At 29.1% G+C, this 16,302-nt stretch overlaps 1 protein-coding gene across 1 annotated transcript in view; it reads left to right on the forward strand.

Annotated features, from left to right (window-relative positions):
- The first annotated feature begins 776 nt into the window (after positions 1–776).
- LOC130452383 (uncharacterized) overlaps positions 777–16,302 on the forward strand; it is a 251,678-nt gene continuing 236,152 nt past the window's right edge. The window contains exon 1 of the mRNA XM_056791629.1: positions 777–873. Coding sequence (XP_056647607.1) covers positions 864–873 — 10 coding nt within the window. The 5' untranslated portion in view covers positions 777–863. The remainder of the gene's footprint in view (positions 874–16,302) is intronic.

A 16,302-nucleotide genomic window follows, 5' to 3' on the forward strand; every position in this document is an offset into this window, starting at 1 on the left:
ACTTCAGAAAATACCATAATCATTATTTAATAAATAAAAATATGTAGGTTAATTGAAGATATTGTTACATAATCTCAGGGGGTATATGGTGACTAGTGTGCTAAATACCAATTTATTTCAAGATATTTAGTTCATTTTTTTCTCAAATATTCTATGATTAGTCCATGAGAAAGGAGCATTTTTTCGGAGACTACAATAAGAGATTAGAGCAGTTACTCAACATTCGAAATCAATGTAAATAGATATATAGACAATTTTTTGAAAATTTATAATATGTAGTACTTTCTTGGAGACTCAATAGTTATATAAAGGGAGAATTTTCTTGGAGAGTACAACGAGACGGTAGAATAGTAACCCTAATAAATTTGTAAAAATTTTATTGAGAAACGCTTAAAATGAGTTCTACGTCATAGACCAATCATTATCTATTTGATATATCATCTATTCAATATATGAAACTCAATTAAGTCCTTATTTCATAAATTTATTTATTATTTTTCACGTGAGTATCCAATTATTAATTTCAAAGTAACCTTTCCAATGGATCAAAAAGAAGATAATTATTTAAAAACGAATCCCATTATCACCCCATGACTAAACACCACTTCTTATTGAATTAAAAGCCGCGACACCGTATTTGCACACCGGATTTTTATCAGTGTATCCGAGCAAGTGACTTCGCGGCATTCTCACATAAGAACGCTAACCAATCCAAAGCAACCTTTCATGGCCGTGAACAACTCAAGACGCTGAACGCCGAACGTAAGCTCAGTCTAACTCAAGACTTTACCGTGAGTAGCAAATCGCGCCCAAACACGACATCGTGGAGTGATAGGGCCTCTTATGCCCTGGCCCAAACTGCCATGGCTACTGGTAAGTTTTTTATTGAAAAAAAAAATATAATAATGATAATAACCAACCCCATGGTTCACAAACACATCTTACCCTTCCTGCTCTGAGACTAACAGTGACAGTGCTTTGGAACTTCAATCGGGAGTGCTGTAAGGACCTTTTTTTGTGTTGTGCTTTGTGAGAATTTTCATCTTGCAGGATAATTTTGCAAACATCTGTTAGGAGATATATTATTTGGCAGTGCGCGATTCGAAAGTGTTTATCCTTGACTCCTTTCTAACCCGATATCCTGCTACATTTTTTCACCAATTTACTAATATTTTTGGGAACAATGTTTCGGCAGTTAGATGAATAACTTTTCATTTATCTGTCTTTTTTTGAAGAATTAGAGGGTTACACCAAAATTTTGTTAGCAAAAGGCATTTGGATGAATTGATTTTGATTATTATTTCTAAAAAAATGAAAAAGTTGTCCTTTTCTACAAAAATGTGGGAAAACCCTGTACAAATATTACGATTTTGGAAATTTTTATTTCAATAGGCAGTTAGATGAGTAACTTTATATTTATATGTTTTTTTTGAAGAATTAGAGGGCAAAACAAAAATTCTGATACCAAAAAGCATTTGGATGAATTTATTTTGATTATTTCCAGAAAATTAAAAAAGTTCTGCTTTTTTACAAAAATGTGGGAAACACCTGTACAAATATCACGATTTTAGAAATTTTGATATCAATAGGCAGTTAGATAAGTAACTTTCCAATTATATGTTTTCTTTGAAGAATTTGAGTGTAAAACCAAAATTTTATTAGCAAAAGACATTTGGATGGATTGATTTTGGTAATGATTTCAAAAAAAATAAACAAGGTAATATTTTTTTGAATGAAAAATATTATTATATTTTGAAAGCAATTACATTAGTATGTTTATATTTTAAAAAACGATTTTACTAAGTAGTTGTTTTTTAAAAGAAAATATATCCAAATAATACAATTTTTAACTAGAATTATAAATTTTTATCATTATTTTCAAAAAGATATTATCAAGTAGTTTTTCTAGTCAAAAATATGGGCAAATATTTTATTACTTTGGAAACGTTTTCACCAAGTAGTGTTTTTTCTCAAAAAAGTAGAAAAATACGTTCAAATAATATAATTTTGAAAATTTAAACATGAATAGGCAGTTAGATGAATTCTGATCATTATTTTTTAAAAGTTTATGTTTTTACTCAAAAATATGGACAAATATAGTTAAAAAATTATTATCTCGAAAATTTCGACATCAATAGGCAGTGACATTAGTAAATTATAATTCTTTTTGAAAATGTATTACCAAGTAGTTTTTTTCTCAAAAAAAAAATAGGAAAATACTATTCAAAATCTTTACATCATTAGGCAGTAAGAAGAGTAAATTTTAACTATTTTTCGTAAAAACATTTCATTAAGTAGCTCATTCACTCAAAAATATGGGAAAATTTGATCGTATTTTAAAAATTTCGAAATCAATATAGGGTTAGATCAGTAAATTTTTTAAAAAAAATCACCAAGTAATTTCGACATGAATGGGCAGTTAGAAGAATAAATTTTGATTGTCTATCAAAAATATGATACAATAAATAAAATTTAGATTTATTATACTGACATATCATTTTTTGGCGATTTCTTTTAACAGAGACGGTGAACTGTTATCATAATTTTGATATCAATAGACACTCAGGGAGTCATACATATTAATTGTGATTATCTTTAAAATAATATACTGGTTTTCCTCAAAAATATTAGAAAATACAATACAATTATCAGATTTTTTAAATTTCGATATTAAGAGGTAGTTATTAGACAATTCATTATTAAAAAGAGATTATTGAGTACTACTTCAGTTTGAAAATATGAGAAAATACAATTTAAATAATTAAAATTCTTATTAATGATATCGTGGACTGTTATTTTCGTAACTCGTTTTGCGTCAAAACCGCTTTAATATAAACCTGATTCAAACACTAGTTAGACTTGACATTTTTACACTGAAAACTACTTTTTCACATATATATGAAAATATGAGAGGTTTATAATAATTTAATTGTTGAAAATGTACACATTCATATATTTTGTACTTTCATATATTGAAAATAAATTATTGTATCGCTAGAAATGTATACAAAAATGAGAAATCTTGGGAACATTCTAGATAAAACACTATTCATTCTTCATACTTGACTTACTGCATATATTGTTTTAATTCTTAGAGATTACGTATGAGAAAATATATGTGTGCCAAATTTACTTTAACCTCATTATACACATTTATTCTATTCACGTAAATATGGTTGTTTGTCGAATACAAAGACTAGTATAGAACAAACTATCCCTTACCAACAAGATAACATTCTTTGAGTTTGAGGATATTATTTGTAACGATTAATGTTTTTGGAAAAAAAATTAAAACCTCCCCCTCTTTATATCGATATGTTATTGATGTTTTTTTGAAAATAAGAGGCTTGGTTTGATTCAAGTATTAATGCAAACGGCGTAGCTACCGCCATCTATCAACAATGTTTCAAACTTTATGACACATAGAAAAATTGAAAACTATGAATTAATAACTATCTATGACTTAGAAACATTTTTGTAGAAAAACTCAACTTTATGTCTTAAGAATATATTATATCACATTTATTATAACGGATTGTCTCTTACAAAAACAAAAACATTTTTATAGTAAACTTCATTTTCTTAATATTTATAATAAGATAATTTACAAATTATGAACATTACTAATCATACAGTGGGAAGACTGAATGAAATTAATTTGTAGTACTGTAATTCTGAGTGTCGATTGATATTTTCAAATGTAATTTTTCACATAAAAGAATGATTTATATATACAGTGTCTCAAATTTCTCAAATGTCCTCAAAAATACCAATTTTACTAACAGTAATTTCAAATTCCATTGTTAATTTATTAAAAACCAAAGCAATACCATATTTAGTTGCTGATTTATTCATAAAATAGTCTCAATAAGTTGTAGGAATACTAAGAATTTTTTTTTATTTGGTGACGAATAAAAATGAGGTATCTTGGTAGTTTATAGACTCAAAAAATGCTAAATCGACCTGCACGTAACATTTTGCACGAAAAGATATGAAAAAGTTACAACTGCAAGGTGAGTGCCGCGATTGGTTGATACTGATCGAAAGCTTGCCCGCATTAAAATGTCGAAACGAATGTTTGTATATCTTCGAACATAGTTGAATTAAATTTTCACTTCGAATGTATAAAATGACTTGTGGGAAGCGGTCTATGATTAGTGCGTATAGTTTGGAGGAGAAATAAATTTTTTTTACTAAGAAAAAAAGTCATTTTCTTATTAATAATTCAAACCCGTTTCGAATTTTGTATCAAAAAGACTTGTGAAATGAATTTCTATGAAAACTGAACATGCTCGGCACACCCATTGTATTTATTTTTAACCTTGCGTATTGGTACCAAGAATAGGATTGATTGGAATTGTAAATCTGTCAAGTAGGTGTTGATTTTTTGTTCTGTAAACCTTTTTCATTAAAATTAACCTTGACATTGGACAGTAATAACGGGTCTAAAACCTTATGTATACATTTCAATTGACTAGTTTTTTCAAAAATAGAGTGTGCATCTCTTATATGGGATCCTAGCTATCAAATCTGTATCAGCAAAATAAATACTAATCATAGAAATTATGTTAAATTAGACGACTTATCGAATTTCGTACAAGAGTTAGAGAATTTTGAGTTACAGATTGTTTTAATAAACTTATGATTTTTTAATACTATGGATAAAAATAAATGAAAAAGTACAAAGAATAAGTATATAAATCACATGTCAGCAATGAATTTTCTGTTTCTTATCAATCGAGAAAAACGAGAAAAACGTTTTCTAAAGCTGAGACAACAAACTAAGTAAAATATTGGCTTAAATCATCATGGCGATCATTTGAATCCCTAGAACTGGTATTGATTCATATGCTCAGTGCTCAGTCAGCAATTGATTGGTTAAATATCAAATACAGCTCTCAATTTTCCTACCAATTTCTTCACTTAGTACTACAAGTGGTTATTCTATCGGCAGTAGTTGATCTTGGAATGAATAGTTGATTTCCAATTTTCAAAATAACGTAAATATAGAAATTACAGCATGTTTCATCGTATAACATAACCTCAAAGTGTGACCTTTCACTGATGCATGCATGGACGAACTGCATAATTTCTATTGCAATGTATGAATATTTTTTAGGAATTTTATTCCAAAATTAAATATTTCCATGGTCGTTATATTACAATAAAGATGCATAATATCCTATAAAATTCATATTGATGCAATTTTTAATACAATATAAAGCAAATGAGGTTTATACAGGTACAATCTACTTTTTAGGTTATGGATAGTTTCATGAACCTTAACAAACAAGTGTGAATATCGTATGAGTTCTGATGAACTGCTCAAATATTGTCATTAAATATTACATAAAATGCTAATTGTTGTAATAGTTAACGCCACAAATAATGAATAAACACATAGGAAGCGAATAGAACATCGGCGGGCATCGCAAGAAACGCTGTTTGTAAATTTTTTCGAAAATCAAAACCTCGTGGATCAAACTCTAGCACAACCACAATTCTACGTCGAGAATTGGCCACATATAACAAGCAAATATTTTTCATTTGTTTTGGTGTTGAATTGAATCAGCTACAAAAAATTTTCTGCTCAATCTTTAACTAAAAGCCACACGTTTTAAGATCAAATCATTATTTTAGAATCAGATTTCTTTACATTACTCAAATAACATTAATGATATGTTGTTCAAGCCTTAACTTCTATTTTATATATTATATTCCAATAGGCGATAAGCTAAATGCTGTTAATTTACAAAGTAAATATTTATCTGTAAAAAACTTCATAAAAAAGGACCGTTATTCTCCCGGAACCAGTAGTAGATAAACAACCAATTAACATCTCTTATGGGAATGATTGAAAGTAAATGGTGTCCTTCTACATCTTCCCACACATCCCACATGAAAATATGACAATGGAAACTTTAATACAGTTAAAACAATGCTAAATGCTATTTTAATAGAACCCTAAAAAGGCATGTAGAGGTCAGGTACACCCTAATTCTTTTGTAAATTCCCAACGGCTTGTCCCCCATTATTTGTTAATGGATGTATGAAGAGTTATATAATTTGTGTTAATTGTTTGATAAAATATTTCGAAATTTTGGTCATTAATTCACAGAATAATTTTTGCATAGTTTTTCCTATAATTTATACAGCGGCGAAGTACGTGGTAAATTATTTAGTACGTGGTAAATTATTTGAAATTAACAAAGTGAATTCCTTAAAGTGCTAGATTGATGTTATGCTTGAGAACGATTCTAATACTCTAACACTCTAAATAATTAAATGTTTGACCCACCGGTATTATCTCAGTTTTGTTCTTTCTCTGCTAGCACATTTTGTATTATATTTTGAACTCTGTACTGTTTCTCACTATTTCATATTGATTCAGCGGCCTTGATGTAATCGTGGTCGTGGAGTCGTTCTTAATTATGCTTCTTTGTAATATGCCTAGCTCCATTCCACAGGTCCCCGTGTCTATTTATTACTCACAATAACAATTTTAAATACCCTATTTTGGTATCTTATATTATTTAAATATCGTTTGATCATGCACACCTCCATTAGTTCACAGTGGCCTCATACCTTTTTCTATATCATCAGTTTGCTTAAAAATCATAATCAAGATATTCTAATCTTCAAAACATGGTGTCTGCGGAAAATACTTCAGTTGGAACAAAGCACTGCTTCGTGATACACCAGGCAGACTAAGATCTAAATATTATCTTCGTAACTTTTATAAGATTTTAGTTGCAAGCTGTATTTCTTAGGTAGACGTTCATTCTTGATACTAGACTCTATCAAAAACTATATACCTAGCACAATATCTTCTTCTCCAGACACTTTTTTAGTTGTAAGTTTATATATTCGCTTCTCTGATGAAAAACTGATGATGGAAAATCACTTTTCTCTTTTTGATAATGTGTTTTAGTCTTTTTATAATTGGAAGTGTTAATATTTGATGAAATTGATGAAATTCCATCCACAGGAATCATAATAAAATAAAGTGCACGAGGGATACAAGCCATGAAAGTTCTCCTTGGATTGCCGTAGAATATTTTCCAAGTGGAAACAAAACCAAAACAGATTAATTCAAAGCATAATAAAGATATTAACAATGACAGAGCAAAAGAGAACAACACGAGAATTGGATTATATGAGAAGTTACCTCCCAAGAAAACAAATTCTCGACTGGCTGTGAGTGGAAGACCAGCATTGGATACACGATGATAGAATGAGGAAATTGTGGAAGACAACTTATAAAGTAACATTTTGGAAAAGAAAAAGAGAGAGCTTGTAATTGTTTTGATGTCTTCAAAAGGATATAAAAGCAAAAGAAAATAAAGTTCATAATTTCCAAAAAAGTTATAAAGTTTCAGTAGCTAACTCTGAGTAGAAAGAGAAGGTATAGAACAAAATGATATTGTAGATCATGAATAAAAGATCACAAAGTTGAAAAGTAATCATCACAATGGAAGAATGAAAGCATAACCCTTGAACTTACTGAGAATAAAAACTTCCTAGACATCTTAAAACAGAAAGAATCAAAAATGAATCTGATAGAAGATCGTGAAAAAAGAACAATGAGAAAAATAAAGCATGATTAGAATACAAACGACGAAACAGTTGGAGTAAATGATGATGTGAGAGAGATAGAATAGATTGCAGAAGAAGAAATAGACGAAACTATTAAACGAATGAAGATGCCTAGTAAAAGTTGTGATGATGATAAGATATATTTAAAAAAGACGGATATTTAGGGGAGTTCAAAAAGAAAATGTATCATCATTTTAGTACGAAATTGACAATAAACTATTTCAAAATATGAAAAAAAAATAACAAATTCAAGGAAAAATGAATAAAAAAAGGGAATAAAAATGTGAATAAAAATATAAATATATAAAAATACAAGGTTATATATACATTAATAGTTGGTATATACGGAGAAATGATCTTATATAAATTGGAAACTCATTATTATATTATATTATTATTATATTCATATTTTTTTAAAGATAGAAATAGAAATTTTTTGATAGACAAAAATCTAGTGTATGAATTGATGATGTACCAGTTCAAGAACAAGTCCAGTTTACCCACAACTGTCCAAGAGTTCTTGAAATTTGCAAAATCATTGACGTAATCAACACTTTCTCTCTAAACTTGACTACGAACTGGTACATATGTTAACAAAATATAGAAAATAATCATTATAACCACGTGAAATTACAATTATTTTTCTGTCAAACTCTCCTCTACTTGAAAGTTATTATACGGGATTAAAATCTCAATATTACTTCTAATTTCATCACATATATCAAGATGGAGATGTTATTTGTAGTATTTGTGGGTGTTATTGAATGCTACAAATTTACATATGCAGATGCGTAAAGTACAAAAATTATTCGAATAATTTATTCAAAGATCTTCATTATGTGGTATTTTATTATTAATTTAGGGCGAAAATAGAGATTGCAGTTGAGAATTAAAGAACAAAAGCAATTTATTGAACCGTGGTACAGTTGTTTTGAATTTCAAAGTTTCATTATTTTTCTAATAAACGCTTAGTGGTGGTAAAAAAATTGATTATTTGTATTCCTTGCCCATTACCTCTCGCAAGTTTGCTACAATACTTCAACATATTTCTATTATAATAACTGGTAGATGTGAGTGAGTAAACTAATTAAATGATACAAAACTACAACTTTTGTAACGATTGATAAATTTTGACAATTTTAGTATTACTTAAAAAGGAATTTGCAGATCCACAACTAAATGTAACCAAACTAGCATCAAATTTTTATCTGAATAAAAGATTTTGTTTTCCTAAAAAGGTTTACAATTAGAGATAATGTCTTTTAAACAAGGCAGAGATTTAAAAAGTGCACTTAAAAAGTAGATGAAAACCATATCGAATATCACCTTAGAATAATAATATTATTTGTAATACTGTTAACACTTTGTGTAGTATAGACATTCTTCTTAAGTACTTCTATAATCTTTTTGTCTCATTCCAGCTTGTTATTAATGTTTTCTTCAATGTGTACCAATTTGTTCACCCATAGCATCCAACTTATTTATACCAATTTTCTGTATTATGCGTTTACCATTCTGGTAACTTAAAAATGAAGAAATTTTATTTCGATCTGACTTGAGGAATGAGTAGTATGGTCGTATATTGCCAATATAATCCAATTGAAAAGAGTGGGTGATGTCAGTACTTCTCACTGTATAGAGTAGCTGACACTGCTCATTTATTGATCAGAGAATAGCGTGCGGCTTGATTACGATTTGCATGAGAACATACGAACTGAAATGTTCATGATTGGGGTGATGACGATTCCAGATTTCATATACTTCAGATCGAAGAATATTTGTCTATTGAAGCGATGGTGGGAAGTGTTTTTCTTGTAACTTCAACAAACATTAATTACTCATAGGTATATTACAAAGATTTTAGATAACGCATACCCTACGTCGCTAGAATACTAAACCAGATCTTTAAGGGATATATATTGTAGTTTTAGACTGACCTGCACGCAGAATAGACTTATTGAACTTGTGTGGGCAAATATTTACAGATTTAAAGCCAGCAACTGCAAAATGTGTGATTGACTGAGTAGGAAAAGTTAGACTAAAAGACTAAAATTACATGAAGGACTTTATTGGAAGTATGCCACAGCGTTGTCGTGAGAGTTAATAGCATCAATTTACTTAGTTGAAAAAGAGTAATTTGTACTCTATTTTTTGATTTCAGAGTTTCTTCAGCTAAAATCAATCTTATATCATCTTCTATCTTACAGAGTTTGAGGTACTAGATGTAGTCTGAGTACCACGAGGAACAATCTCTCAAAGCTACAAAGACTGGCTTGCTTATGTGCAGCTGTAGCCATAAAATCTTGCCAAACAGCTGCACTAGAAGTGATTCTAAATCTCTCCACATAGTACTGGAAACAGGAGATCATCATCCTGACCGATAGTCAAGCAGCTATTAGAGCTTAAAGCTCCAATATCATAAAATCCAAATTCGTTTGTGATCTAGGCAAGAAAAATTAAATTACCCTACAATGGATTCACTAAAGCGAGGGCAGACAAGCACATGAGACCCTTCTATGATATCAGCTACAGAATAATGGAAAAAGCATTGGAAAAGAAGCTTTCTGGGAAATTATAACCAGAGTAGATTTGCTGAATGTATGAATCTAAGTAATAACAATCTACGAATAATAAGAGGGGTTCTATCCGGGGACTATCGTCTCAATATGACATCTGAAGACCCTAGATTTACCAGATAATGAGGCAAGCAGATTTTATTGCACCTTAATCGACATTCTCTCGAAGTGTGAAACGCGAAGGAACTCCAGACGGAAGATCTCTGGCGATTAAAGCCATTCCACATTCTAGAGGAGTATATCTAAGAGAAAAATGTTTCTTCTGAAGTGAATCTTATACATATAAATCACGTCACATTTGTAGATTTATGACATTGGACACTTGTCAGTGGATTATATTTTCGCCACATTCAATATGAAGAAGGCAAACGTAGACGAATTCATTTTGGAACCCAACTAAAAATATCTATAAAGTTCACGTATGAAATGGATAATAATGGACAGTTTCAGATACTTTATAGTAATTAGGAATAGTAATAGCTTAGAATTTGATGTATTTAGGAAAAATCCAAAAATTAATCCACTTTCCACTCACCATCGAAAGATACAATAAGGAAAAGTCCTTCATTGAGGATGTAGCTGTATTAATGTTAATCAATCGTCATAGGTTTAAGAAATATCTATGTGAAACCCATTTTTTCCAAATTCAATGTGAAAAACAAGAAAAATTTGCTCTGATACCTTTCAAACCTCTTTATACAAAAGATTTGGAAGGAATATTTAGCAGAGAGGGTTTCAATTGGTTTATATTTATACAGTATTACATAAACCCAACAAGCAATTGTTGGGCAATCCTAAGAATAAAATACCAAGTTTCAAAAAGATTGGTATATATGCAATAAGCTGTGATGATTGTGACAGTAAGTATATTGGGCAGACTAAGAGATCCGTTATTGTCCGGTTTAAAGAGCACGTAGCTCATTTGAAATATGAACGGATAACCAATCATCAAATGAATAAAATTGTTAAAAAATGTATCCAATAATACATCGTTGGATGCATTTGAGAGCATTAAAATTGCTAGATGTAAGAGTATCTTAAATAGGGACAAAGGGCCAATCCCTTACTCTATAGTTTGGTTGTCAAAGAATGAACATGAATAATTAAGTTTCGCAGGAGAAGGTTTGTTGGTGAGGAAATTTATACTGAGACTCGTTATAACAATGATTGTCTGGAATTTTCTGCTCCTTAATGGATGTATCAAAAATACCAAGAATTCTAGAAAAAGATGATACATTACAAATATTAAGCATGGAATTTTCTCTTCCAAATAAACCAACTCTTGTCAGAACAATTTATAGCGGTGCAAATTATTAATTTTTTATTCAGTAATATGAATATACATTTCATATTACCATATCTTTGCATTTATACTTAAAAACTATATCTAGAAATTTTTATTTGAAGTTTTTTTCCCCTAAGATATACGTAGAACATTTTTCGAGATAAAGCGAGTTACGTTTCTTAATCAGATACCGGGCAAATATTTTTAAATAACAGGGCTATCGTTAATGAAATCGACATAACCGCCAACAGCCGAAGACAATTTATAAAAAATAATTTCAATTTAAAAGTTACGAAACATCTTGATATTCGTCTAACTGTAAAATCAACTTATTATTCCTCTATCGCCTATGATTAACTACGTAATATTAATAGAGGTTTGATTACATGGCAACATAGTATTATTAAAAAAAGTAATTCGGCTTCCATTAAGTGATGATCGCACTTTTTAGATTAAGTTACAAAGTGTGGAAATATCAATTAACAAATAGACAGCTTTAACTATGTGTTTTTCCATTGAAATATCAAAATAATGTTTGTATCAGGTCTACAATCAACAAACGTACTAAAATAATTTATTAATTTATTATCACTAAGAGTTTTGATAACGAACTTATCTACTCAGAGTATGATCAGGATGAATATCTGCACCGGTTCTACCTTAGATATATTAAATGAGAAAAACGTGTTTTAGTTTTTGAGAAAAATAATTAGAAGCACCCTTAACTGTGAATATTTTTGGTAAAATTTTATATATTAATACATCTAAATGTTCTTGATTTTAGGTCTCTTCTGTTTCAATAATAGTTTTTTTTAATAATGATAAAATTTGATGTTTCGACAGTTCTTCAAGTCTTTATCAAAATATGACATTGACACTGACAATTTGGGTTTGGTTAGGTTTGGAATTTATATTAATCAAATTGTCAGTGTCAATATCATATTTTGATAAAGACTTGAAGAAATGTCGAAACGTCAAATTTTATCATTATTAAAAAAACTATTATTGAAACAGAAGAGACCTAGAATCAAGAACATTTAGATGCATTAATATTTTACAAGGTCTAGGAAATAAGAAATTGAACAATTTTGTATAATTTATATATGTAACAACATAAAAATATCCATCAGCCGAAATGATTTTCGAAGTTCAAGATCTACATAACTTGAACTTGTATTATAAAGAGATCAATAAGTCAAAATTTCGGAAATACTGACTTTATAGTTGTAAATACTAAGAAGTGAATTTTTGAAAAAAAATATTGAAATTAGCCTTAACAGAGTCCTTTTTCAACCTGCTTGGTGAAATTATAGATCTACATAACTTGAACTTGTATAATAATACTGAAATCTAATTTACAAGCCGATTATCTGCTAGGTCTACCGTCTTTAGGTGTCTATTCTGGTTATAGTTTCCCAGAAGAGTCTTTGCCTGTCTCAGCCCTTGTAGGTTGCCCCAATAATTGGTTTTGCTTCAATCTACCTTCTGAGCTTTGTCATAAACATCGGTCTTCGATAACTTGTGCTTGCTATTATCTGCCTTATCAATCAAATGATTTAATATTGAGAAACCTTTCAGTTCCTTCAGTTTATAGACCAATTTCTAAGACTAGCTAGATTTCTACTTCTTCTAATTAAAATTTAAATGTTTTCAATAATAAAATTGATTTCGCCTTTCAATTTCGCAGTTAGCACGTACAGTTATTTTTGATTATTTATCTTTTATATTATTATTTCCTGTGTTTTAACAGCTTGAATATTTTAACAGGTCAAAGACTCTCTTGAAATTAGTCAATATTAGTTTTGCAGTATTTGTACAAACGAAACAAGGTACAAATCCAGTTTTTTGAAAAGGCAACTTACTGATAAAAGGTAAGGATTACCGGTTAGGAACCGCGGTCGGTACTTTTATAGTAACGGTACTTTCGTCTTGTCACCTATTATGTCACTTTTCGACGTTTACTTGAAAGATTGCGTATAGAAATTAAGAGAATATTATAAAGAAATGAGAGTTTTTACTTCTGCAGACAAATATATGAAATTTTTGCAACCATCTAACAGTAGAATTCAAATCTTAGATTGTTATGTCGCGGAAGCAACTAAAAATGAAAATTATTGCCGTTAAAAATATTGATTAGAATCAGTTTTCTGTGTTTATTGTTATATAAAAAACAAAAAATTAGAATTTATAATGACACCGCATTATTAAAAACGAATTTCTCACTTTCTCAAACATTCCTCCGAGCGTTTAAGTCTGCTAGACGAAATCTAATATCATGAGTTGAAATTTTTCCTGACATAGATATAATTAAATAACTCAATACACCAACTTGCTTTTTTAAAAACAATTCATTCAGCAAACTGACGATTTAATAATTTAAAGTTACAATTAGTTACACCAAACTGTTGTACTAGACGAATTTCAAATTGAATAAACGAAGTGTATTAGTTTTACAGATTTCTTCATATATTAGTTCTTATCTTATACAATAATAATTATAAAATTAGATAAATATATAGTTAATTATAGTAACATTAAATAAATAATTGAAGACGATACCTTAATGGGGTTGAAGTGGAATCTATAAAACTGACAGACAGACTAAACATAGACAAATTTATAGTAACGATGACTTAATGAAGTTATAGTTCATAATAATAAATAAATAGTTGATAATGATGCGCCGCTGTGAAGAGCGTTGATTTGGATAACTTAACTCTATATCATTAAAATCGTGAAGTAGAACGTATTTAAAATGTTTTTGTGAAGAGAACTTAAACAAATGTTTTTTTATTCAAATAAATAATAAATAAACATTGCGTATCGATTCTTCTCATTAATAAATCTGCTTCTCGTATTTTATAATGTGTTAAATACATACAGTTTAATAATAATAATTATAATTTCTAAGTATGGTCTGTGATAAATATATTCTTAAAAAACACCTAAACGACGTGGGATTCGAAACCTTCAAGTTGTATCATGCTTTAGAAATATTGAATAATAAGCAAGGTTGAAGTAAAAAAAAGATTATAAAACTAACATGTGGATTAGCATAGACAGAAAAAATAAATAAAGTATTGCGAAAAATGCTAAAGAGAATCATTTTTATTCAAACAATGATGCCATAATTGGAATTAGACAGAATGAAACTACAGTTCTGAATTCTATATTATCTATCTATCTATATTATTAATATTGATAATATGTAATAAAAAATATCCCTGGTTTCTATTTGGACATTTATAATAACAAATTTTTTATATTATAATCGTTAAAACACTAACTTAGATATATTATGTCTCATGTTTTTGCTGGTAAACTTGAGATGCAACGAATTTACAGCTAATCTGTTAATGCCACTCTTTTGTGAGCTTCAAGAGAGCTTCAAGTAGAATTTTTTAGTAAAAACACATGTCAACAAAAGTTTTTTTCTTGAAATCTCTTTCGACTTCAATAGCGAATCTTTATCATATGTTTGAGAAAGACATTCTATCTCTTATGTCCTTAATTTATTCTATTCACTAGGACTATTTGATTTAGACCAACTAAATGCGTTTACATAAATCATTTATATACCTAAATAAAACTCTACAAACATCTAGAAAAAAAAAGAAACAATAGGAATAAATAAATAGACTTTCTTAGAAATTATTTAGAAGAAATACTGTAAATAAACCGGCTGCTACTAAATAATTATACACAAATAAAAAATGTGGGAAACGCCACACGAATTTGTTGAATTTTTATAATTTCAAAGTAGCTGGACAGGGCCGGTTGTAACATTTCAGTAATGAAATTGATTTCTGAATCATAACTACTGATATTCCTCACGAAACCATTGTAGCCACAGTTTAATTTTCACAAAAAATTGAATGATTAAAAATCAAATTCAACTGCTGTTCCCGCTGTTATACCCCGTCGTTATCCACTGGTTTTATTGTTGTTTTCTACACCTTTATCTTGTTCGTAAAGTTGTAGTTCGAATTATTAATCACTAATTTAATATTTTGTTATCTACTATATACTCTTGCAAATCACCATAAATAAACCAGATTTATCGTTGAAGGAAAGATGTTAAAAGCTCATTTAACTGAAGTTCTATTTATATCTTGAAAAATATGGATACGAGGCGAGTCCTGCTGGTAAAATTATCGGTTGTAGATACGTGGAAAAGTGAAATATTACCTTTTTAGTTATTATATGCATCATCAAAGAAACTTTGATGAGGGTATTATTCTAAATTGAATTTCATATTTTATTTATTTACATATTTTATTTTGAATTACTTCATTTGAATTTCCAATTAATATCAAAACGTAAAGGAATTTCCATCTATGATGTAATTAAGCTTGAAAACGAAATAAGGTCTTTATATAATTTTCCTTTCGAATTTTCATATAACTGAAAATTCATCGTCACCAATGTATATATAAAAATAATAGCATGATCCGTCATCAGTAACCAGTAGACTTTCAAGAGAGAGAAACCAGGTCAACCTTTCACAATACACTCACTATACTAGCTGTAATTGATATGGGTGTAAGTGTTTTTAATAGTAAATTCAATATAATTATTTATAATGATTGTTATTGCGAAAAATTATCAATGTTAATTAATTGGAAATATCAATTATATAAATACGAGGAAACACACTAAAAATGCGGAATTTAGTGGTATCAGAATTGTTTTGGTTAAAATCTCGTCACTCATTGATCAGATTCAATGAGTTATTATTGTCTAACCTCAATTAGTACGTGACACCTTTTGAAAATCGTTTTCTAGGAGCTGGGTGGTCTGAAATTCACATCTTTGTTCATGATTTCTTGCAAATTTGATAATAGT

The sequence above is a fragment of the Diorhabda sublineata genome, chromosome 1, assembly GCF_026230105.1.
Source record: "Diorhabda sublineata isolate icDioSubl1.1 chromosome 1, icDioSubl1.1, whole genome shotgun sequence".
NCBI classification, from domain to species: domain Eukaryota; kingdom Metazoa; phylum Arthropoda; class Insecta; order Coleoptera; family Chrysomelidae; genus Diorhabda; species Diorhabda sublineata.